This window comes from Eschrichtius robustus, chromosome 3, assembly GCF_028021215.1.
Source record: "Eschrichtius robustus isolate mEscRob2 chromosome 3, mEscRob2.pri, whole genome shotgun sequence".
Classification (NCBI taxonomy): Eukaryota; Metazoa; Chordata; class Mammalia; order Artiodactyla; family Eschrichtiidae; genus Eschrichtius; species Eschrichtius robustus.
Genome location: NC_090826.1, coordinates 67,996,435 through 68,023,309, shown reverse-complemented (window position 1 = coordinate 68,023,309; position 26,875 = coordinate 67,996,435). Strand labels below are relative to the sequence as shown.

At 39.9% G+C, this 26,875-nt stretch overlaps 1 protein-coding gene across 6 annotated transcripts in view; it reads left to right on the top strand.

The window, feature by feature from the left end:
- Nucleotides 1–18,980, top strand: part of USP33 (ubiquitin specific peptidase 33) — an 88,971-nt gene extending 69,991 nt beyond the window's left edge. For 5 of the 6 annotated variants that reach the window (XM_068540138.1, XM_068540135.1, XM_068540133.1 and 2 more), the window contains 3 exons: nt 8,612–8,714; nt 10,186–10,254; nt 10,656–11,176. In XM_068540138.1, coding sequence (XP_068396239.1) covers nt 8,612–8,714; nt 10,186–10,254; nt 10,656–10,813 — 330 coding nt within the window. In that variant the 3' untranslated portion in view covers nt 10,814–11,176. Of the gene's footprint in view, nt 1–8,611; nt 8,715–10,185; nt 10,255–10,655; nt 11,177–18,674 lie in introns of those variants that run through there. The other variant, XM_068540136.1, reaches the window with a different exon arrangement.
- The last annotated feature ends 7,895 nt before the right edge of the window (nt 18,981–26,875 follow it).

Below are 26,875 nucleotides of genomic sequence, written 5' to 3'. Positions count from 1 at the left end.
TAACAGTGGATGCCCGTGTTGGCTGGAGATTGGTGTGTGAGGCGGCACAGCTTAGTGGTGGTGGTAAAATTGAGGGATTGATTCCATGTGTAGGATTGATCAGATAATATGAGTGTAATGAGAGCCAGATTTCTTATTGTCAGATAAGGGAGTTACAGATATCAAAAGAGAGGAAACTAAAATGGACTCTTTGTTATTGGATTAAAATTGTAGGCATCTTTGTGAACTCACTGTGATAGATACATATATACATATAGAGGTATAAATGTGTGTATGTGTACACATATATAGAAATAAATGATGCACCTAAGTTAATTTCCTAACTCTGGCACTGCAAAGGCCTGGAAGCAGTAATAACTCCAGGAGGATTGAGCCTACCTAGCTCTCTTCGGATCTTGGCTCCTAAACATCTTTCTCCAGTAAAAGGAACCAGCCCTCCTTGGAGAAATGGCTGCTTTCAGGGCCAGGACAGGGGAATTACAAGATGAGCTTGGAATTTCTTACTGTTCCAGAAATTAAAGAAGTTTTTGAAGAATCATGGGGAAATGTCAAAAGTACATAGAAGCCAGCTTGAAGAGACTTTTACTTGCCAAATTTGGGACAATTTATGCTTCAAAATAAATTATAATGGTATTATAATGCATTAAACAAAATAGGAGATATTGTGTTCATACCGTTATAAATAAATAAGTGAATAAATTGAAAGACTGATGTGGAATGGAATATTAACATAGTTCCAGCTTATTCCCCACAAAATACATATTAATTTCGAAGAGAAAAGACTAAGCAAGAAGAGTCTGGCACCAACTCAATGAAGTCATTTAAGTGAACATCAGTAGCAGTGGAACATATCAAAATCATGTGCTAGGATAGGATACAATGAGAAGAACACATCATCACTTGTTTGGTAGACAGTGCATAACCTGAGTATCAAATGAGGAAAGCCAGGCAGACCCAAATTGGGGGACATTTTATAAAACAACTGGCTTGTAATCTTCAAAATTGTCAAGATCGTGAAAGTCAAGACTGAGGAACTGTGCCACCTTAAAGGAAATATGAAGTTACGTGCAACAAGTGATTCTTGCTTGTTTTTGTTTTTTGTTTGTTTTTTTTTTTTTCGTCCGAGCGGCATGTGGCATCCTAGTTCCCTGACCAGGGATCGAATCCGCACCCCCTGCAATGGAAGCGTGGTGTCTCAACCACTGGATCGCTAGGGAAGTCCCAACAAGTGATTCTGAACTGGATCTTCTGGCTATAAACATTATTGGATCAATTAGAAAAACTTGATGGAGTCTGAGGATTAGGTGCTAGTATTATATCGATGTTAATTTCCACATTTTTATCATTTGTGTTAAACGTGTAGGAAAAAGTCCTTGTGTGTTTAGCAACTTACTCTGAAATGGTCTAGGAAAAGAAAATTTCTTTGTATTGTACTGGAGTTTTCCTGTAAGTTTGAGATTGTTTCAAAGCTAAAAAGAATTTTTCAATTGCACAAAGCTTCTGGAAATTACCTATGTTGCTTACCACTGGCAAGTCTCAGGAGAATGCTCAGAAACTTGATAGACTTGATAAGCCGCTAATCTCAGGACCCTGGTGGGTTATCCCGAGGATGCTGCTGTTAAAGACGTTAGCTGCCTATGGCACCGAGTGAGGGATTCTTGGGAAGATGCTTGGAAGTGGTGGCAAAACGCTACTTGTGCCATCTGTGGAGGCCTCAGTCCTGCCACAGCTGCCACCAGAGGACGTGGGGGAAGTTTCTCTTTCTCTTGTGCCTTCCGTATATTGCATATATCATTGGCAGCGGCTGATCTGGAGCACTACTGGCAAGCGATCCTGGAAAGTGAAGTCTTCTCTTTTCATAGAAGAGAGAGTAAGAATGAATGGAAATGATGCATTAACAGATAATAAATACAATATAGTTTGCCCCCCTTGTCATATGCATTCATACAGCAGCAACAACAGTAGCAGTAGTATCATGTTTCTGCCTAACATGATGCAGCTAGCTCATGTACCAATAGATGCAGCATTTATCCTTTCCCTAAACTTGGGAAACCTGAAGTCCCATCAGTCAGTATATCCATTTCTGGTCCCATCAGTCAGTATATCCATTTCTGGATGATGATCATTCATATTTAGTTCAGTCAGTTTAGTCATAATCTCCCTTTTATATTCTGCAATCTAAAGAATAAACCATAAGATTAACCATCAACAACATACCTTATATGAAATAGAGGAATGAAAGAAAGGAAAAATAAATTGGTAATTTTTCACAAATTTAGAAATATTTACAAATATGTATTGGGTTGGCCAAAAAGTTCGTTGGGTTAGTGAATACATTGTTCAATAAAATTCTCGTGAAAATGAAAAAGGTGTCTTTTAGTTCTACTTAAAACCGAATGAACTTTTTGGCCAACCCAGTGCATGGGGGAAGGAAGAAATATGTGTCTACAGCTTATAACTACCCATTCCATATTCTCTGTTTTCTCAGCCAGCACTTCAGCTGGTTAGTTACCTGATAAAGTAACCCAGACCTTCGTTCCTGAAGAGTCTGAGCTCTTTGTAGTCTTGCCTGTGTTAGATTTCTCTAGTTCATGAGCTTTTAATCTGTGGATATGGAAATACTGAATGGTGCTTATAGTGGATTGAATGCTGGTCCCCAAAAAAGGTGTTTCCGTGTCCTAATCCCTGTGAATTGACTTTATTTATGAAAAGGGTCTTTTTATATATAATTAAGGATCTTGAGACAAGATCAACCTGGATTATCTGCATGGACCCTAAGTCTAATGATAAGTGCCCTTATAAAGAGATGCACAGAGGAGAGATACACAGAGAGAAGAGGTGAAAGCCATATGAAGACAGAAGACAGAGATTGGAATATACACTCACAAAGCAGAAGGTTGAAGAGGCAAGGAACCGAATCTCCCCTAAATCTCCCCTTCTTCTCCACAAGAAGCACGGTCATGCCTACACCTTGGTTTGGACTTTTGACCTTCAGAACTTTGAGAGAAAAAATAATCTGGTTTCAGCCACCAAGTTTGTGGTGATTTGCTATAGCCCCCCTCTGAAACTAATACAGTGGGTATAACCTGATTTTCAGACATAGTTCTCCCTGTTTCTGTTGTGTAGTAGTCATTTTATTCTACTTTTCATATAGCCTTACCCCCTTTGCCTCTTGGTTCAGTGACATGAGGAACCCAAAATGGCCAGAGGAGTGTCTCATCTTCCAGTCCAGTGAAATCATTGTTGTGTCCCTTTGGAACCTAATACCTCTAAACTAGTAGAGGCCAAAGTTGTGATAACTAGAAGCAAAAAAGCTTTTGTGTCAGTAGGTAGTAATAGATAAACTCTCCTACTTCCTTTACCTGGTACCTACCCTCATGCTTTCTGGTTGTGGGAAAAACAGCACCATAGGGTTGTTTCTAGTCTGGGGCATATACTCCATCCTATAGGATAGTACCAACCCCACAGTGTTTTGCCACCCAGGCACAAAAACAGTATTCAGTAGGCCAGCAACTTTTAGGTGATGCCATATGGTAAAGTCAGTGAATTCTATGGATGTGAGCCTATTGCTTCATTTATTTTGTGTAAAATTTGTTACATAATCAGAGGTGATACGGGATATCATCTCAGGAAATGAGACATTCAGTAAGACCAACAATGGTGATACTGGAAGAAACATTGTAGGTTAGGAAGGTAGGCCCAAATCCAGTTCTAAGCATTTGTAAATCATTTATCATCAAGGGGCTTGTATATATCCAGATTATATAATATAAAGAATTTGTACAACTCAAGAAGATAGATATTCCAATTTAAAAATAAGAAAATATTTTAATACACATTATCCTTAAGATGTGAGTGATAAGCACATGAAAAGGTACACACTCTCAGTAGTCATCAGTAAAATGCAAATTAAAGCCACAGTGAGATACCATTACACACTTCTTAGAATGGCTAAAATAAAGAAGTGGACAATATCAAGTTCTGACAAAAATGTAGAGCAACTAGAATTCTCATATAAACACTGTTGGTGGGCATGTGGTGTCACATGCCAGATGACAACCAGTTTGACAATTTCTTATAGGTTAAACAAACACTTAGCACATGACTCAGCAATCTCACTCCTAGGTATTTACTCCAGAGAATGAACACTTATGTCTGCAAAAACCTGTACACAAATGTTCATGAGCAGAATTGCTCATTATTGCCCCAAACTGGAAATTGATATGTCTGTCAGGTGGCAAATGGATAAAAAAGCTGTGGTATACTACTAAGCATAAAAAAGGTAGAACTACTGCTGCATGCAGCAATATGATGAATCTTAGGAACATTATGCCAAGTGAAAGGAACAAGACAAAAACGACTATGTAATGTCTAATTCCACTTATATGAAATATCTAAAAAAAAGATAAGGACTTCCCTGGTGGCACATTGGATAAGACTCTGTGCTCCCAATGCAGGGGGCCCAGGTTTGATCCCTGGTCAGGGAACTAGATCCCACATGCATGCCGGAGCTAAGAGTTCGCCTGCCACAACTAAGGAGCCTGCGAGCTGCAACTAAGGAGCCCTTGAGCCACAACGAAGACCCAGTGCAACCAAATAAATAAATTAATTAAAAAAAAAAAACAAACACAAAGTAGGTCAGTGGTTTCCTGGGGCTGAGAGGAAGTGATTGATTGTAAACTGGCATAGGGGAGTTTTTGGAGTGTCAGAAGTGTTTTAAACTGGATTGTGTTGGTGGCTGCACAATTATAAACTTACTGAAAACCATTGAACTTTACACTAACGCTGTGTGGATTATACTTTAATGAAGCTGTTTTATAAAATGCAACTCTATAATTATTCCATAAAGCTAGGGGTTTTTTTGTCTTTTTCTACCACCACCCCTTTGAAAAAAAGCAAAAAAGCAATGTCTTAGTGTAAAAAAATAACAGGACTTACCTGGCGGTCCAGTGGTTAAGACTCCAAGCTCCCAATGCAGGCGGTCTGGGTTCCGTCTCTAGTCAGGGAACTGGGATCCCGCATGCCACAAAAAAATTTTAAAAAACAAAACAGAACACTAGAGTACAAAAATAGGTGCCCTTGCTAGACTGGAAATTAAGTGGAGTTTCTGAAAAATTGAGAAAGCAGATAGGATCAGTTTGAAGAAGCGAACCAATGTCATGGGAAATGACCACACAGGCTTTAAGCATGGAAGCGGCAGATACTAATAGTGATCTCAGCACTCTGCCCCCTGCATTGTACTAAGCAGCAAACACGAAGGCGTCTGCTTGGATTGAGCAGTGAATGTGGACCCTTGGGTTGGTTAAAGAAGGCGTTACCTTAGATAGCTTGTAATACCTAGAAAGAATTGTGTCTTCCTAAGTTATGCCTTAAAATAAATGATTGATCCTCAGAGAGATGCATAAGGATATTGTATCCTAAAAACAAAACAAAACTCAATAGATGGGTTGATTGAATGGCAGAATAAATACTGCTGGAGAGCATATTAGTGTACTGAAAGATCTAGTGAAGGGTTTCTCCTAAAATGAAGCACAAGGATAAACAGGTGGAAAACAAAAGTTTTGACACGTTGGATAGATACAGAATCCAATGTTCTTCTAATAGGTATTTTAGAAGAGAGTAGAGAGGTGGAACTCCTTTTAGAGCAACAGTGTAATTTCCGAGAACTAGAGAGAAACAGATGCCTTTAAATAACTGGGGTGATTATACTTAACTCAATTTTCAAAAGCCCTCACCTAGACACATAAGGAAGAAATGTCCTAATGCCAGAGAGAAAGAAAGTCCTGAAAGTGTCCAAACCTGGTAATGCTGTGAATGAAACGGATTCATCTGACAGGATCAGTCTAACATTACGTTTCAGAAGTCTCAGTTCTCTAAGGATAAGTTGTACATCACAGGAAATCCAAACTTTAATTCTTTACCTGGAGACAAACATGCCTTGATTTCATCAGAGGCAACCACAACATTATTCATTGTCTTTCATTGTTCTGTGGAAGCAGCTACCTTGTGTCCCAGAAAGATCCTTGCCCTCAAAGAGCTTACATTTAACAAATAACAAATACATTATATATCAAAAGGTAATGAGTTCTATGGTGAAGGAAGATATCTAACAGGATAAGAGGATCAGGAGTATAGTGATGAGGGGAGGAGTCAGGTGCAGTTATAAACAGTGGGATCAAGATCGGCCTCATTGAAAAGGTGACATTTAAGCAAAGACTTGAAGGAGGTGAGGGAGATATTCAAATATCTGTAAAAAGAAAGGATACCCATGCAAAGGCTTTGAGAGACAGGAATGTATCTGCTTGATTTTGGGAATAACAAAGAGGTTTGTGTGACCACAAGTGAATAAATGAGGAGGAAAGTACTAGAAGATGAAGTCAAATCATGGGACCAGATCATAGAGGTACTTCTGAGCTATTATTATAAGGATCTCTGGGGACAATGGCAGGATTTGGATTAGATTTGATAATAGGGGAGAAATGAGCTGAACTTCACTGTTTTTGTCCATAGGTAGTATGTACCGTGGGCATTTAGTTACCCAGCATGAGATATCTTCAGGAGTCTCACTGTCTTTTCACACTATTACAATTAGATAATTTTCAAATACCCTTCATTTTCCTCAGGCTCTGTTGCTGTTCCTCTCTCTCTCTTTTTTTTTTTTTAATTTACTTATTTAATTTATTTTATTTTTGGCTGCGTTGGGTCTTCGTTGCTGCACGGGCTTTTCTCTAGTTGCGGCGAGCGGGGGCTACTCTTTGTTGCGGTGCACAGTCTTCTCATTGCGGTGGCTTCTCTTGTTGCGGAGCACGGGCTCTAGGCACGCAGGCGTAAGTAGTTGTGGCGCACGGGCTTAGTTGCTCTGTGGCATGTGGGATCTCCCCGGACCAGGGCTCGAACCCGTGTCCCCTGCATAGGCAGGCAGATTCTTAACCACTGTGCCACCAGGGAAGAAGCCCCTGTTCCCCTCTTTCTATGCCAGTTTTTCTGTCAGTTTGGTTTTTGGTTTCGTCTCGTTTTGTTGGGGTTTTTTTTTTTGTTTTGTTTTTTGTTTTTGTTTTGTTTTTTAAATTTAATTTTTTTAAAAAATTTATTTACTTAGTTATTTTTTAAATTTTTGGCTGTTTTGGGTCTTTGTTTCTGTGCGAGGGCTTTCTCTAGTTGCGGCAAGCGGGGGCCACTCTTCATTGTGGTACGCGGGCCTCTCACTATCGCGGCCTCTCTTGTTGCGGAGCACAGGCTCCAGATGCGCAGGCTCAGTAGTTGTGGCTCACGGGCCCAGTTGCTCCACAGCATGTGGGATCTTCCCAGACCAGGGCTCGAACCCGTGTCCTCTGCATTGGCAGGCAGATTCTCAACCACTGCGCCACCAGGGAAGCCCTTTTTGTTTGTTTTGTTTTGGCTGAGCTGCATGGCTTGCAGGATCTCAGTTCCCCGACCAGGGATTGAAGCTGGGCCAGGGCAGTGAAAGCCCGGAATCCTAACCACTAGGCCACTGGAGAACTCCCCAATTCGGTTTTTTAATTGAAAGTTGTAGAAGTCAGATTGGCTAACTTAAGCAAAAAAAAGAAATTTATTGAAAAGAAAAATTGAATAACCAGACCTCCAGAAATTCAGGAACCAAGGTATTCCTGTATAGCTAACAAAATTGACATTGGAATGACTCCATTCAAATCATTAGGTTACTCCTCTGAAGATTTCCATTTCTAGTGGTTTTGCCTAGTTTGAGTCACATACCCATTTCTTGGGCCTTAGGACTAGAGGAGGAAGTAGAAGGTCTTCAAGGACTGTCCCACCACTTTTGAGAATTTCTCCTATATATGTGTTGTTGTTGTTTTTTTAAATATTTATTTATTGATCTTTGGCTGCATTGGGTCTTCGTTGCTGTGCCTGGGCTTTCTCTATTTGCGGTGAGCGGGGGCCACTCTTTGTTGTAGTGGCTTCTTTTGTTGCGGAGCACGGACTCTAGGTGCACGGGCTTCAGTAGTTGTGGCTCGCGGGCTTCAGTAGTTGTGGCTTGCGGGCTCTAGAGCGCAGGCTCAGTAGTTGGGGCGCATGGGCTCAGCTGCTCTGCGGCATGTGGGATCTTCCCTGACCAGGGATCGAACCTGTGTCCCCTGCATTGGCAGGCGGATTCTTAACCACTGCGCCACCAGGGAAGTCCTATATATATGTTTATTGTCTATGAAATAACATGTACAGAACTTTTCGTTTCAACATTCTGTTTGTAATAGCAACATGTCTACCAGTATCTTAAGTGAATGGAAGTAAGATGTAGACAGTGGGTATGGTATGTTTAAATAAGATTTACACATCAGATTTTTAATAAATATGTGGAGTATTTATTGCTTTGAAGACTTTTTCTTGACCATTTTCACTTATCCAATCATTATGCCCCTTTTGTGTATACTTGATAAACTTTGAGATATAACCTAGAATGTTTATTAGGTGTTACGATGTATCCTAGTATTAAGTTAACTTAGCATCAACGTTAAGTCACATTCTTTGTGTGTGAGGAATTGGCCTTATCAATTCTGCTGAAGTAGAATGGTTGTATTGTTCTGCTACAAAGCAAGTTCTAGATTTTAGATGACTAATTTTTTTCCCTCTATAGCTCAACAGAGCATTCCAAGAGGAGGATTCTCCAGCTACTTTTTATTGCATCAGTATGCAGTGGTTTAGAGAATGGGAAAGTTTTGTGAAGGGTAAGGATGGAGGTAAGTGTTTAACTGAAAGACGAAATTCTTTGCAGATTTTTTGTTTATTTAACAAATGTTTTTTGAATATCTACATGCACTTGGGATTACACTACAGAGCAAGAGAGAAAAAAACGTACATTCTAGTTTATATGTTGGTTATTTTTAATTTTTTAAAAACTTTCATGGATTATAGCATATTCATAGCAGATATAAAGGAACTGAATAAAAATTAGTCTGTGATCTTAACATTGAAAAATGTTTTAAAAAATCCTTCCAACAATAAGATTGGTTAAATTATAGTTTACCTATTACAATAGGATACTATGTGGACTTTAAAAATTATTTGCGTAACAGTGTTTAAAATTTAAAAATAAGATGTTCTTGATATATGAAAAAGGTTATAATGCAGTATGCATAGTTGGAACCTTTTGTTTAAAAAAAGAAAAAGGCAAACAAATGCAAAGGCAGAAAGACCTCAAAGGTACTAGAACAGTTTGCCTGTCTTTCTGTAGTAGGATAACAGTATCTTTTTCCTTCTTGTGCCTGTTTTTTTTTTAAACAGTTTTTGATAATGAACATGCACTGTACTTTTGTATCCAGGGGGAAAACAGGGTTTCTTTCCTTAAATTAAAAAAAGGATGCACTTTCGGAATTTGCTGGCAGTCCAGTGGTTAGGATTCCACACTTTTCACTGCTGAGGGCCTCGGTTCAATCCCTGGTCAGGGAACTAAGATCCTGTAAGCCGCAGGGCGCAGCTTTTTAAAAAAAAAAAAAAAAAAAAGATGCATTTTAACATTTCATTTTATAATGCTTTTATTTTTAGTTTAATGACGGTCTAAAACCAAGAATTGCATTTCTTTTTAAATTACAAAGAATTGTTCTTTTGTAGCATTAAAAGTGCATTTTAGGGCTTCCCTGGTGGCGCAGTGGTTGAGAATCTGCCTGCCAATGCAGGGGACACGGGTTCGAGCCCTGGTCTGGGAAGATCCCACATGCCGCAGAGCAACTAGGCCCGTGAGCCACAATTACTGAGCCTGCGCGTCTGGAGCTTCTGCTCTGCAACAAGAGAGGCCACGATAGTGAGAGGCCCGCGCACCGCGATGAAGAGTGGTCCCCACTTGCCGCAACTGGAGAAAGCCCTCGCACAGAAACGAAGACCCAACACAGCCATAAATAAATAAATAAATAAATTTTTTTTAAAAAAGTGCATTTTAACCTGTAATCCCCAAATGGATACTTAAGAAATCATTTTTATTAAATTTTGGATGGTACTGAGAGAACTTCTCTCAGCTTTCCTGGTTCCATTTTGGGGGAATTAAGACCCAAAAAGGAAGAAACTCAAAAGAAGACAGTTAAGAACTGACTATAATAATCTGACTAAAAAATAATCTGATTATACAGTTATATCCTTCATTAATTCAGGCATAGAAATATGCAGTTCTTTGGTGCATTTATACATTTTGATTATTTGTTTTTCCTTTTGACTTAGATCCTCCAGGTCCTATTGATAACACTAAAATTGCAGTCACCAAATGTGGCAATGTGATACTCAGGCAAGGTAAGTTTGACTAATACTATTAAGCCTTTACTTGTTAGTAATTTGTCACACTGTTAAGAATATATCATCACTAGCCATCTATACCACCTTTATATCCAGCTCAATGATGTAATTCATACATGAATTAAGACAAATAGTGGAAAAATTGCCAATGTTTAATTTTTATCCGAAGAAAGATTTTAAGGCTGTTAATAGGAGGCAGGAAAAAGGATCTCTAACTTTTTAAGGCAGACCATAAAGTTGCAACTTACAACAGTATGGGCCGGTAGTCTGAAGATTCATGTTCCAAAAGTTCTCAATTATTCCTAAAGTATTCATGCTGGGGGTACATTATGAAAACTTTTGCAGTATGAATATGTAGGTTTGTAAATATTATTCTTTCTCTATATACTTAATTTTAGGAGCAGATTCTGGTCAGATTTCTGAAGAAACATGGAATTTTCTACAGTCTATATATGGTGGGGGGCCTGAAGTTATCCTACGACCTCCGGTTGTTCATGTTGATCCTGATGTAGTACAAGCAGAAGAAAAAATTGAAGTAGAAACTCGGTCTTTGTAATTTTGAGGATATAGAGAGTTCTGATGAGAAATCATTTTCACTTCTGCTGACATATTCCCATGCAAAAACATTTCTTTTTTTTTTTTTTTTTTTGCACTTTTATGAGTTCACCAGTTTTTCATTAGAGTTCTGAAAATGCTTATTATTCAGTTCAGCAGTACAGTCAGTTACCAGAAACCTGTACTTGTCAGAGTCTTTTCCATGAATTTCTTGAAGATGGAACCCTTTTATAGTAACATATTTGCAAAATCATCAGAGTACACCCAGAACTGTCTGTAAATGACAAATGACTTAAAAATGACCACGGTTAAAGATTTGATGAAAGTTCATAATAATGCAGTTGACAAGAAAATTAATTATTTCTGAGATATACATTTTAAAGTAATAACTAGGATTATTACTTATAACATTATACCAGAAAAACATTTCTAAAAGCATGTTTATTTTCTTGATTTTTAATATTTTATCTTTTATTCCTTACTGGGCATTATGGAAGAATGTGTCAAAATGTATAATATTCTACAGGTTGGTATATTTAATGCTAGATAACTTATCATAAAGTCTTTCAGTGTAATATTTTTGAAAAAAGAAGGAATAATTGTGATCATTTGGTAATCAGTAGGTTATCTTTGATCTTTATACTACATGTAAATCCATAGTATCCTTTGTAGCTTTGTAAATACTTTTGCTTTGAAAACTTTTTCATTACTCTAAGCCACCATAATTCTGACCAATCTTTTCAGTTCTCCAAAAACCTAATTTAATTGTATAGTTTTGACATGGCTTCATATAATAAAGAGCCTATTTTAAATGGAGAGTAGTAGTCAGAAAAATGTTGTTAATCTTCTAAAGCTCAGGAAACTGTTAGGGTGTCACTTCTTTTGCACTGCAGCATATAAACTAGCATATTAATATTTACAAAATGTCTTTTTGAGTGTATCAATGGTGTATTTAGCCTGAGTGGAATTTGTGTCAACAGATATTAGTAATTTATTGCCTCTTATACTGTAAAATGTTAAATTTCAGTTCCTATAACCCTGAATAGTATTCATTAATATCAGTAAAAAAAACTTAGGGTTAGTTTTAGGGCACTTTTTATTTTGAGAGCATGGAGTATAGAATGTGTCAATGAGATTGTTGATAAAGCTGAAGCCTCTTGCAAAATGATTTTTTAAATGAAATGCATAAAGTCTTTTTGAATAATATAATATGCACTGCTATTTGCTTGATTATGTGATGTCAAAAGTTTAACTATATTCCAAGTACAAAAACAAACTGGATTACTTTGAGAATGTTGAATAGCATTCACAATGGCTTTGTTTTGGTTTGGGGCAGCTGCCACCAGCTAAAACAGTGTTATTAAAATTAGTTCAATAAAAATGATTTAAAAATGTATAACTTGGATGTATTTATTTGATAGATATTAAGGGTGAAGGGTATAAAGTTTGTTAATGTTAATGTCTTGTTATTTCTTAATCAGAAGTATGCAAAATAAGAAGTCATTTGGTATAGTATTTAAAGTTTTGGTATTTAGTGAAATGAAATAATCAGCCATTAGAATCTATTTGAATTTTGTAAAAAAAATGGTTTTTAGTTTTCTTCTTTCTCATGATTATGCTATAATCCTCTTCAAGGATTGAATGATATTACTGATCTGTCTTGTATCACCAGAGATCAGTGTAATGCCTGGCATTTGGGAGATAATCAAAAAAGATTTCGTTTTTAATAGTGCTTGCCATTTATTATATATTTATGATGTTTCAGTCACTCAACTAAGGGCATTACTTATATATATATATATATATATATATATATTTTTTTTTTTTTTTTAATATATTTATTTAGTTAGTTAGTTTTGGCTATGCTGGGTCTTCGTTGCTGTGCGCAGGCTTTCTCTAGTTGCAGCGAGCGGGGGCTACTCTTTGTTGCAGTGTGCAGGTTTCTCATTGCAGTGGCTTCTCTTTGTTGTGGAGCACAGGCTCTAGGCATGCGGGCTTCAGTAGTTGTGGCACACGGGCTCAGTAGTTATGGCACACGGGCTCAGTAGTTGTGGCTCACGGGCTCTAGTGCACAGGCTGTGTAGTTGTGGTGCATGGGCTTAGTTGCTCTGCGGCATGTGGGATCTTCCCGGACCAGGGCTCGAACCCGTGTCCCCTGCATTGGCAGGCAGATTCTTAACCACTGCACCACCAGGGAAGTCCCGCATTACTTATATTTAATCCCAATTACAACCCTATGACTTAGGTCAGGTGGTTTGCCCAAAGTCGTACAACAAAGAAGTAGAAGATATGGGACTCCAACTAAAGTCATTGCAACTTTATACCACTGTTCTTATTCACCATATTTTCTCCCACTGAATTATTTTAAAACAGATTATAGTATTACTATTAGATTCATTAATAGCATCTGTCATTGGGATATATAATATGGTAAAGAATACTGGTCTTGGACTTCGCTGGTGGTCCAGTGCTTAAGACTCCGTGCTCCTACTGGGGTATGGGTTCGATCCCTGGTTGGGGAAGTTCCGCATGCCGTGCAGGGCAGCCAAAAAAAAAAAAAAAGAATACTAGTCTCTAAAGGTTTATATAATTTTTTTTTACATTACAATCATCAAAATACATAACAAAATAGTACGTAAAGGATTATTAGCAGTCCCACAGACTCTCAGCTAAAAGTTGGCGTATGTGTTAACAGGTGTCAAATAAAAGATATGGTTTCTCTGAGGATGATTTTCTTGGAAATACTTAAGCTGAGAAATAGGAAAATTGCAGTTAAGGGATAGTGAGAGCGTACAATATCTTAAGAATACTACATTGATTTATAACATGAAGGTGATTAGTTTTTGGACTTTGGAGTCAGTTTGCTTCTGTTCAAATCCTAGTAGATAAGTCATCTTCCAGCTATGAGCTGGAACAGCACTTAGAGTTCTCTATCTCCAGTTTTTTTCATCTCTTAAACGAGAATGTTTCAGGTTGGGTTTTCCAGGACGCAGACACTGAGATGGAGTTAGAAGTACAAATGATTTCTTGGGAAGTAACATCAGTGAAAGAAAATGGGAGGAAGCAGGATTGAGCAGGAGTTATCAGAACATAATGCTGACCTTACAGAGTTTCTGCCAGCTCTGTGGAAAGATCTGGAGCTAAGATTGTCCATTAGTGAAGTCTTGCATTGGGCAGAAATGGCTAGGCTCTTGTACTGTCACTGACTAGTGGCTACCTGGAAAAGAGAGTGACCTCATACTGACCCTGGAGGGACTAACAGCAAGATGCTATCAGCCAAGCACTCTCCTCTCATCTGGGTAATGAGTGCTTTCTTGAAGAGTGGTCTGAAAATCTGTGTGTCTTCCATACTTGATTATAAGATTATGATAGTTATGTGTATTGTTATATATATTATACTTAACATAATTTGGCACTTGATGATGTAGTCCCTTATTCTCTTCCTCCTTTTCAAAATGTGTAACTTTTAAGGATACACCTTTGTAAGAGGGCTGCCAAAAATATTTAATCTGAATCTAATCATGAGGCGGGGGGGAATTGTGATAATTGTTTAAAAAAGGCACATTATACAGAACAGCTTTCCTGGACTCTTCAAAAAATTAGTGTTATGAAAGACAAAGACTGATGAAGTTTAAGAGAACATGACAACAAACTGTAATGTGTGATCCTGGATTGGAGGAAATAATTTATAAGGAGCGATACTGGGACAGTTGGGGAAATTTGGATAGGGAGTATATATTAGATAATAGTAATGTATCAATGTTAAATTTCTTGAGTGTGATAACTACTGTAGTAATGTGAGGGAATGACCTTGGTAGGAAATACATGGTAAAGTTTTTAGGGTTAACGTCATGCTATATGAAATAAACATATGTGAGAGATAAAGCAGGGAGAGAGAGTGCAAAGAGGTGGCAAGTGTTAATAATTGGTGAATCAAATCAAAACCACAATGACATGTCACCTCACTCCTGTCACAATGGCTATCATTAAAAAGAACACAAATAACAAATGTTGGCAGGATGTGGAGAAAAGGGAACCCTTGTACACTCTTGGTGGGAATGTAAATTGGTGCAGCCACTGTGGAAAACAGTATGGAGGTTTCTCAAAAAACTGAAAATAGAACAACTGTATGACCCAGCAGTTCCATTCCTGGGTATATATCCAAAAAATATAAAAACACGAATTCAAAAAGATACATACACCCCAATGTTCATAACAGCATTATTTATAATTGCCAAGACATGGAATCAACCTAAGTGTCCATCTGCAGATGAATGGATAAACAAGATGTGAAATGTATACATATATATATTTATATATACTCAGCCATAAAAAGAATGAAATGTTGTCATTTGCAGCAATATGGATGGACTTGGAGGGTATTAGGCTAAGTGAAATAAGAAAGAGAAAGACAAATACTGTATGATATCACTTACATGTGGAATCTAAAAAATACAACCAACTAGGGAATATAACAAAAGAGAAGCCGACTCACAGATACAGAGAACAAACTAGTGGGTACAAGTGGGTAGAGGGAAGGGGTGAGGGGCAATACAGGGGGAGGGGATTAAGAGATGCAGACTATTAGGTATAAAATAAGCTACAAGAGTATATTGTACAGCACAGGGAATATAGTCAATATGTTAAAATAACTATAAATGGAGTACAACCTTTAAAAATTGTGAATCACTATATGGTACACCTGTAACATATAATGTTATACATCAACTGTACTTTGATTTTTAAAAAGGTTAAGTAAAATAATTGGTGAATATAGGGGTTCACCCTATTCCTGGAACTTCCAATAGGTTTGAAATTTTTCAAAATAAAAAGGGGATTTCCTGGCAGTCCAGTGGTTAGGACTCTGCACTTCCACTGCAGGGGGGCATAGGTTCAATCCCTGGTCAGGGAACTAAGATCCCACATACCGTGAGGCCAAAAAAAAAGTTGGCGTCAAAAAGCAGTTGTTACCAACCCTACCCCCCAAGTTTAAAAAATTTAATCTCCCTTGATCCTGACAATGACTCCATTGCTCAGAAAGGTTATGATTTTGCATTGCAAGATTATGGGTTTGGGTTAATTAAGAAGTATATACTCTGATACTCATATATATCCTGAACTATTACTAAACTGCTTGCAGTTTTAAAATGTAGTTTAAGAAGGCATAGAATTTCAGAACCATTTAGAATCACTGAACTTAAAAAGTGAAGATGGGAAGACTAACAATATCTATATACCTTTACATGGTAATCATAAGATACCTATTTTTGCATCAGTTTACCTCCCAGAGTTTAGTGACATCTTTAGTGATCCTTTGTCAGTTCGTCAGGATAACATACTACCACACCAGCTCTTCCAAACCTTGCCTTTCCCTTGGTTGCAGTAAATAATCTTACCCCTCTTTTGTTAAGATTGAGGAGGCATAAGCTTCTTTGTCTTCCTTCTGTTGCCACCTCTTAATATTTGGCATCTTTCTGCATTAGAGAAAGGAGAAGCCCTTCTGTTTCCCTCTCTGACTTCCTCTCTTCCCCCATGAATTTATTTATTCATTCAGGGTACTTTTCATGCCCTTTCACTTCCCTCAGTACATTGTTTTTTAATTAAAAAAATTTTTAATTGAAGTACAGTTGAGGTACAACATTATGTAAGTTACAGGTGTGCAATATAGTGATTCACAATTTTTAAAGGTTATACTCCATTTATAGTTATTACAAAATATTGGCTATATTCCCCATGTTGTACAATATATCCTTGTAGCTTATTTTATACCTAATAATTTGCACCTCTTAATCCCTGACCCTTATATTGCCCCCGCTTCCCTCTACCCACTGGTAACCACTAGTTCTCTGTATCTGTGAGTCTGCTTCTCTTTTGTTATATTCATTAGTTTGTTGTATTTTTTAGATTCCACACATAAGTGATATCATACAGTATTTGTATTTTTCTGTCTGACTTATTTCACTTAGCCTAATACCCTTCAAGTCCATCCATGTTGCTGCAAATGGCAACATTTCATTCTTTTTTATGGCTGAAATGGTAATCCATTGTAATACACCTCAGTACATTTTAAAATTAAGTATCGGGACTTCCCTGACGGTCCAGTGGTTAGGACTCAGCGCTTTCACTGCAGGGGGCACGGGTTTGATCCCTGGTCAGGGACCAAGATGCTACATGCACCACGTCATGGCCAAAAATAAAACAAAACAAATTTAAGTATCCACACCATAGACTTTCTCAACCTTCCCCTTTTCACTTGCACCTTCCCCTGCCTTCACTCTTGCTAAATTTTCTGTTATTGGGAGGGAGAAGGTGAGGGAAGTTAGTATTTCCTAGACCAATTTGCCACACCATATTTTTTTTTTATTGAGGTATAGTTGATTTACAATGTTGTGTTAGTTTCAGGTGTACAGCAAAGTGATTCAGTTATACATACATATATCGATATATCTATTTTTTTCAGATTCTTTTCCCTTACAGGTTATTACAAAATAATTGAGTATAGTTCCCTGTGCTATACAGTAGTTCCTTGTTGGTTACCTATTTTATATATAGTAGTGTGCATATGTTAAACTCCTAATTTATCTCTCCCTCCACCCTTCCCCACTGGTAACCATAAGTTCGTTCTCTAAGTCTGTGGGTTTCTTTCTGTTTTGTAAATAAGTTCATTTGTATCATTTTTTTAAGATTCTGCATATGTGATATCATATATGATATATGTCTTTGTCTGACTTACTTCACTTAGTATGATAATCTCCAGGTCCATCCATGTTGCTGCAAACGGCATTATTTCATTCTTTTTAATGGCTGAGTAATATTCCATTGTATATTGGAATTTCTTTATCCACATTTTCTTTATCCATTCACATACTGATGGACATTTAGGCTGCTTCTATGTCTTGGCTATTGTAAATAGCACTGCAATGAACACTGGGGTGCATGTATCCTTTTGAACAATGTTTTTCTCCAGATATACGCCCAGGAGTGGGATTTCTGGATCATATGGTAGCTCTGTTTTTAGTTTTTGAAGGAACCGCCATACTGTTCTCCAGAGTGGCTGTACCAATGTACATTCCCACCAACAGTGTAGGAGGGTTCCCTTTTCTCCACACCCTCTCCAGCATTTATTGTTGTAGACTTTTATTTTTATTTTATTTTCGGCTGCATTGGGTCTTTGTTGCTGTGCGTGGGCTTTTCTCTAGTTGCGGCAAGCGGGGGCCACTCTTCGTTGTGGTGTGCAGGCTTCTCATTGCGGTGGCTCCTCTTGTTGCGGAGCACGGGCTCTAGGCATGTGGGCTTCAGTAGTTGTGGCACGCAGGCTCAGTAGCTGTGGCTCGCGGGCTCTAGAGCGCAGGCTCAGTAGTTGTGGCACACGGGCTTAGTTGCTCCGAGGCATGTGGGACCTTCCCAGACCAGGGCTCAAACCCGTGTCCCCTGCATTGGCAGGCGGATTCTTAACCACTGCGCCACCAGGGAAGCCCTGTTGTAGACTTTCTGATGATAGCCATTCTGACTGGTGTGAGGTGATATCTCGTAATTTTGATTTGCATTGCTCTAAATAATTAGCAATGTTGAGCATCTTTTCATGTACCTCTTGGTCATCTGTATGTCTTCTTCAGAGACATGTCTTTTTAGGTCTTCTGCCCATTTTTTTATTGGGTTGTTTGCTTTTTTGATATTGAGCTGCATGAGCTGTTTGTAAATTTTGGAGATTAATCCCTTGTCGGTCAGGTTGTTTGCAAATATTTTCTCCCATTCCGTGGGTTGTCTTTTCTTTTTGTTTATGGTTTCCTTTGCTGTGCAAAAGCTTTTGAGTTTAAGTAGGTCCTATTTGTTTATTTTTGTTTTTATTTCCATTACTCTAGGAGACGGATTGAAAAGATATTCGGGAGATTTATGTCAAAGAGTGTTCTGCCTGGGACTTCCCTGGTGGCATAGTGGTTAAGAATCTGCCTGCCAGTGCAGGGGACACGGGTTTGAGCCCTGGTCCGGGAAGATCCCACATGCCACGGAGCAACTAAGCCTGTGTGCCACAACTACTGAGCCTGCGGTCTAGAGCCCGTGAGCCACAACTACTGAGGCCTGCGTGCCTAGAGCCCGTGCTCCGCAACAAGAGAAGCCCCTGCTCGCCACAACTAGAGAAAGCCGTCACACAGCAACGAAGACCCAATGCAGCCAAAAATAAATAAATAAATATTTTTTTTTAAAAAAAGTGTTCTGCCTGTGTTTTCTTCTGAGAGTTTTATAGTATACAGTCTTACATTTAGATCTTTAATCCATTTTGAGTTTATTTTTGTGTATGTGTTAAAGAATGTTCTAATTTCATTTTTTTACATGTAGCTGTCCAGTTTTCCCAGCACCATTTATTGAAGAGACTGTCTTTCCTCCATTGTACAGTCTTGCCTCCTTTAGCGTAGATTAATTACCCATAGGTGCATGGGTTTATTTCTGGGCTTTCTATCCTGTTCCATTGATTAATATTTCTATATTTGTGATCTGTATTTGTTTTTGTGCCAGTATCATACTTACTGACAAAGTTCTTACTTGATTGGTCTACACTCTTGTTACTGAAACAAACTTGGGTCCCCTTGCCTGTGCACAGTAAAGCCAATCTACTGACACCAGGTCGTGGTGAAGGAAAGTGCAGCATTTACTGTAAGGCGCCAGACAATGAGTCCAGGGCAGCTAGTGTTCAAAACATCCCAACTCCTCCAGTAGGTTTCAGGGAGACATCTTTATAGGCAAAATTTGGGGGCAGGGCTGCCGGATGTGTAACCCTCCTTTAATTGGTTGGTGGTGAGGTAACAGGGTGGTATTCCAGGAATCTCAGTCATCAGCCTTCTGGTTCCAATTGGTCTGGGGTCCAGTGCTTATGCTCAGCCTGAAGTTACCATCTTCCCCCTGGGTGGGGATCTTAGTTCCTGTAGAAGAACTCAGAGATATGTATCAAATTGTTATGCACATCCCCCAGGAGGAACCAGGATCTCACCCCATTCTGCACTATTGTTTCTTTTTTTAAAAAATTTATTAATTTATTTATTTTTGGCTGTGTTGGGTCTTCGTTGCTGCGCAAGGGCTTTCACTTGTTGTGGTGAGCGGTGGGGGGGGGGGGCTACTCTTCATTGCGGTGTGCGGGCTTCTCATGGTGGCTTCTCTTGTGGAGCACAGGCTCTAGGCGTGTGGGCTTCAGTAGTTGTGGTGCATGGGCTCAGTAGTTGTGGTGCACAGGCTTAGTTGCTCTGTGGCATGTGGGATCTTCCCGGACCAGGGCTGGAACCCGTGTCCCCTGCATTGGCAGGTGGATTCTTAACCACTGCGCCACCAGGGAAGCCCCTGCACTATTGTTTCTTGACTGCTCCTCCTTTGTTTTTGCATTCCCTCATTTCCCTGGTTAGCAACTGTTTGAGTCTGCCCTTTGGAATACAGGGAAGGTCTAGGAGGCTGAATGAAGCCTATTTCCTACAAACAAGAAACAGGGGACATAGAAAGGGCTTATACCGGGAGGGCCGCACAGGGTCCTGCTCTGTTTCACTCCTTGCTTCCACTTCAGTATTTACCCTCTTTACTTTTCAAATCTCTGGCTTTTACTGTTGCCACCTGGCTCAAAAAATTTTTTTTCTCTTATATGGCTTATTAGCAATCATTACTATTTTCATAACTAACTTTGGAATATTATATGCAGTTAATTATATCAGAAAGATGCAATTTCCTTGTATTTTGAAACTACTCCTTAAGTCTCAAAGGAAGATGATCAGTTTGAATATACTAGTTACCATTTTGAAGGATTGTGAGTAAGGAGATTAGGAAGAAACTGCCGTGTAACTCAGATTGGGACTTGAACCCATGTGCCGGGACTCAAACCCAGCCAAAACCCAGATTGGGACTTGAACCCACAGTATTTTAACTGAGATCAGACAGCTGGTCTCAGGACTTAATGAAGCTCAGGTTCTTGATGTCTCATCACAGAAAGAATTCCGAGAGAGACAAAGTGATAGGTGAGAAGATTTGTTTATGGAGAAACACACTCCACAGAGTGTGGGCCATCTCAGAAGGCGAGAAAGGCACCAGGGTATGGGGGTTGTCAGTTTTTATAGGGGTGGGTAATTTCATAGGCTAATGAGTGGGAGGAGTATTCCAGCTATTTTGGGGAGGGGTGGGGATTTCCAGAAATTGGGCCACTGCCCACTTCTTGATCTTTATGGTCAGCCTTGGGACTGTCATGGCGCCTGTGGGTGTGTCATTTAGCTTGCTGATGTGTTACAATGAGCGTATACTGAGGCTCAAGGTCTACTGGAAGTGGACTTGTCTGCCATCTTGGACCTATTTGCTTCTAATCAGTTTATGTCATGTCCTTGGGCTGTGTCATTTTTCTAAAGGTTGTGCCCTGCCCCCTTACCTCCTGTCTCTCTAGGGGAAAAAAATGGGCTATCATTCAAAACTATTAACAACACAACCACTACTAATCCCTACTAATTGTGAGTTCTTAGCAAGTGTTAGGCACTAGGCTAAATGTGTTTACAAACAAATTAATGTTCCTGAGTACATACAACTTTTTTTTTTATAACTTTTTAAAAAAAATTTTATTTATTTTTGGCTGTGTTTGGTCTTTGTTGCTGTGCGCAGGCTTTCTCTAGTTGCGGCAAGCGGGGCCTACTCTTCGTTGTGGTGCTCAGGCTTCTCATTGCGGTGGCTTCTCGTTGCAGAGCATGGGCTCTAGGCGTGCGGGCTTCAGTAGTTGTGGCATGTGGGCTCAGTAGTTGTGGCTTGTGGGCTCTAGGGCGCAGGCTCAGTAGTTGTGGCGTATGGGCTTTGTTGCTCCACAGCACGTGGGATCCTCCTGGACCAGGGCTCGAACCCGTGTCCCCTGCATTGGCAGGCGGACTCTCAACCACTGCGCCACTAGGGAAGTCCCCATACAACTATTAAGTGTCAGAATTCAAGCCCACATGTGTCTGATTCCAAAACCTATGCTTCTGTCAGAAGTCACAAGTAAATTTCCAGTTAGAAAGTCCAATGACTTTCTCAGTGACAACTATATCCTGAAACTTCCCTCCTTCAAGTTGCATGGTGCTGCTTTCCACCCATTTTTTTTCCCTCTCTGCATATCTGCCTACTGTGGCTTCTCTTTCTGGATGTTAAATGATAAATCTCTGTTGTTCTACCTTTGTAAATACATATCCTCTTATTTAGAGAGCTCGTTTACTCCCTTGCTTTCAACATCATGTCTTTTTTTTTTTTTTTTTTTGGCCATGCCACACGGCTTGTGGCATCTTAGTTCCCTGACGAGGGATTGAACCCAGGCCCTTGGCACTAAGAGCAGGAATCCTAACCACTGGACCGCCAGGGAATTCCCTGAATATCACTTCTTTTATTTATTTTTTTAACATCTTTATTGGAGTATAATTGCTTTACAATTGTGTGTTAGTTTCTGCTTTATAACAGTGAATCAGCTATACATATACATATGTTCCCATATTCCCTCCCTCTTGCATCTCCCTCCCTCCCACCCTCCCTATCCCACCCCTCTAGGTGGTCACAAAGCACTGGGCTGATCTCCCTGTGCTATGCGGCTGCTTTCTTTTACTTTTTTATGTTATTATTTTTAAAATATTTTTTAAAAATATTTATTTATTTATTTAGCCTGTGCCGGGTCTTAGTTGTGGCATGCAGACTGTTAGTTGCAGCATGCATGTGGGATCTAGTTCCCCAGTGGTCCACAAACTTTTTGGCACCAGGGACCGGTTCTGTGGAAGACAATTTTTCCACAAAATTGGGGGGTAAGGTTCAGGCGGTAATGCGAGAAACAGGGGGTTCAGGCGGTACTGCGAACTATGGGGAGCTGCAGATGAAGCTTCGCTCGCTTGCCCGCTGCTTACCTCCCGCTGTGGGGCCCAGTTCCTAACAGGCTGCGGACCGGTACTGGTCCATGGCCCGGGGGTTGGGGACGCCTGGAGTGCCCTGATCAGGGATCGAACCCAGACCCCCTGCATTGGGAGTGTGGAGTCTTACCCACTGGACAACCAGGGAAGTCCCAATATCACTTCTTTGAAAATGATTCTCAAGTATAGTTTACTATCATCAATGCCTCTTACAAACTCTATTCTCAAATTTCCAACTCTTTGCCGAATGTATCTACTTAAGCGTCAGTCACCTAAAACTTGAACAATCTGAAAAGCAATAGTCATTAGCAGAATGGGCTTCAGAGCCAGTGTATCAATTACTTTTGCTACAATAATGCTATGTAACAACCCCAAAACTCAGTAGTATACAAGAACATTTATTTTACAAGTCTGGGGAAATGAGCTAATCAGGCCCTGGCTGATCTCGCCTGGGCTCACTCCTCACTCGTGTATCTGCAGTCAGCTGAGGGGTGGCTAGGCTGGCCTCTAAACTTTGCTAGGCTCACTCATTTGACTAGGGTTGGGCTGATCGACGATGACTTCCATGGAGATGACTGGAGCAAATTGGTTCTGTTTCTTATGTCCTTCAACATGTTCTCTTGGTCATGGCAGAGGGACAAGTCATTTTCAAGTCTCTGCATATGTCCTATCTGCTAATATTTGCTTGACCAAAAAGCAAGTTGCGTGGTGTAACTCAGAATCCAGGAGGGGGGAATACACTCTACTTTTAATGATAGGCACTTGGCAAAAGACGTGGATACACAGAGATGTAAACAATTAAGGTCATTAATACAATCAATCTACAATAGTCAAATTGCTTGCATTGAATACGGGCTCTTCCACCTATTAGCTGTGTGACCTTGGCAGGTTCTCTCACCTCAGTTTCCTCATCTGCAAAATGAGTATCTACCTTGAGTTGTTACGAAACTAAATGTTTAAAAGATACAAAGTACATAGTAAATGCACAGCATCTCTCTCCCCAATTTTGGGTGCATATAACATGCCCTGTCAGATGCATAATCCCACAGTGCTTTTCACATGTCACCAGTGGCAGAAAGTCCAGGACACCAGCCCATCCCTCTATAGGGCTCCGAATACTAAGTAGATAGTGACTTTGATAATTCATGTCTGAAGTGTGTATTGTTTGGCAAAATTATGGAGGCATAGTTATTTATGATAGCAGCTATTCAGGTGCAGATTTATCAGACAAGCCTTTTGGGTTTAAGTTCCTTCAATTCTCTGTCTCTCACCCGTGTGAAGTTCTGCTGCAGGACCTGAGGACACTGAAGTATGAGACTGTTCATGAACATAGCAGCTGGTGTAGTTCTCCAACAGTAAAGTCATGATGCTACTCAAACTGAAGAACACAACAAAGGGCCCCAAAACTTACTGACTTAAAGTGAAGACTTATTATTTTTCATAATTTTCTGGGTCTGGGTGGTTCTTCTCCCTGTGGCGTTGTCTGGAGTCACTCATGAGGTTAATTGAGCTGGCAGATTTGCTGTGCTGGAAGGTCCAAGAAGGCTTCTCACATAACCAGGGCCTTGGAGCTGTTGGCTGAGGCACTACATTTATTTCCATCAAGGCCTCTCTCTCCAGGATCTCGTCCCCCAGGGGCTTTCCATATGGCTTCCCTCTGTAGAAGGATAGCCCGATCTCCCTTACTCCCCCGCAGCTACATTCCAGGAAGGTGAAAGAAAATGCTGCAGGCTTCTAAAGGGTTGGAACTGGAACTGACACAGTACCATTTTTGGCCATCTTCTTTTGGGAGGGAACTATATAAGGGCTTGAATACCAGGAGGCATAGTTCACTGGGAGACACCAATGTAACTGTTTAACATGTTTGATGAGCCAGGTGAAGTGAGGGGGTCACACAGTATTTGGTTATCCCACTTTTAAAGATACAAGGATTGATCAGTGGGTTCAGATGGTAAGAGCTCAATCCTTTCATCGTAAAGTTACTGATCAACTTATCAACGAATAGTATTATCTACTGATATTATTGCTTGATTCAGTTATTTCATTACAGGTTGCAAAATGGTGATTTTTCTAACTCTACCATTCTTTTTGAGGGACTTTTTCAAAATCTTCTTCACACTGTAAATGGACTGTGGAAAAAGAAAGTGGTTCTGGATCTGTGATGTGATAAATGTCAAAACCACTACTAACCTGGAGTCCTTGGGGTCAGTTGAGATCGCTCCTTTAGTGCTTGGTTTAAAGACCCTTGACTGCAGCCAGTTGGGGCTACTTGTAGTTCCCCTCTCACATTCCCACACATTTACATTCATGCAGTTCCCTCTGCTGAAAATGGTCTTTTTTCTCTGCAAAGTCATGCTGTAACTGAAATGCCAACCCTTGTAGAAAACCTTTCCCAAGTCCTCCTCTGTTGCCACAATACTTTATTTATATCTCTATATAGAACTTCTGCAGCTCAAACTTGGGTAAGCTACTTAACCTCTCTAAGCCTATTTTCTCATCAAAAAAAAATGTGAATAGTGTCACATGTTGGGTTCTCCAGAAGGAAGACTCTTACATGATTAGTGTGCATATTTATTAGGGAATGCTCCTCTTTGGATCATCACTTGTGAGAGAGAAGGGAAGAATGGGGCAGAGGGAGAAGTCGAGCTGCAATGCAGTCTTAATGGAATGCAGGTTGTTCTGGGGATGGGCTGATCCATCAGAACTGTCCCAACTTGAGGTGAGAGGGCTGGGCCTTCCAACAATTTGTAAACAGATATTTGCCTCCTGGGGAAGGGGTGTGACATTAGGCAATGCCAGAAGGCGGCTGACAGCTGATGGCTATGGCTGTCTGTGGGCAACACTCCTGGCTGCTGGGGTAGTATATCCCTCGTTCCTGAAGGGGATCTGAGAAGTACATTTCAGTGCCCCCCACTAATAGCATCTATCTCAGGATTACTGGAAGCCTAAAATAGGATACAGTATAAAAAGTACATAGCATACTGCCTGGCACATAGGACTCAAGAAGAGCTAATTGTTAAGGTTACTATAATTTAGTACTTGGCTCTTAAAAGCATATAGAGCAAGGTAGGGAAACCTTGTTTTGTTAATTTTTGTATCTCTAGTCCTAGTATAGGGCCTGGAACTAATTAGATTCAATAAAGGCTTGTTGATGTGTCAGTATAAAAATATACCTGCCATCCCTGGTCTCCAAGCAGATGTTATTTTGAATTGAACTCTCAACTAAAACAAATACAAAAAGGCATTTCAAGCATTTAATAACTTTTATTAGCAAAATAAAAGGAGGCACATATCCACTTGCCTGGAAAAAAACTTTCAAACACAAGGTAAACAAAAGCAATGAAGCAGTACTGGACAACTGCTGAAGAGCTCCAGTTAAAATGGCTTCTACCACTGCATTTGATATTTTTGGAATATAATCTTCAAATTATATAGAGGGAAGGAGATTTAGTTCAGCTTTTTCACAGCTCATAAATGGTGAGGCTGTCAATGAAACTACCAACCCAAAGTAAGTACTTATCTCCATCAATGAGTATTGGGCCTTTATTTTCCTGCATGCTCACTACAGTTCCTTGATATAATTTAATACAGTATCATACACTGCTTTGTGCCAGACACAGGTTCTGTGGATACAGCAAGATCAAAGGTTACAAAGTCCCTGCCTAAAAGGATCTCAGGACTCCCTCTTGCGAGAGTACCAGAATCACAACTAACTGCTGAACAATCATTGAGAGGAAGATACTGGAACTCACCAAAAAAGATACTCCACATCCAAAGACAAAGGAGAAGCCACAGTGACATGGTAGGAGGGGCACAATCACAGTAAAATCAAATCCCATAACTGCTGGGTGGGTGACTCAAACTGGAGAACACTTATACCACAGAAGTCCACCCACTGGAGTGAGGTTATGAGCTTCAGGTCAGGCTTCCCAACCTGGGGGTCCATCAATGGGAGGAGGAATTCCTAGAGAATCAGACTTTGAAGGCTAGTGGGATTTGATTGCAGGACTTCGACAGGACTGGGGGAAAGAGACTCCACTCTTGGAGAGCACACACAAAGTAGTGTGCGCATTGGGACCCAGGGGAAGGAGCAGTGGCCCCATAGGAGACTGAACCAGACCTACCTGGCTAGTGTTGGAGGGTCTCCAGCAGAGGCGGGGGGTGGCTGTGGCTCACCGTGGGGACAA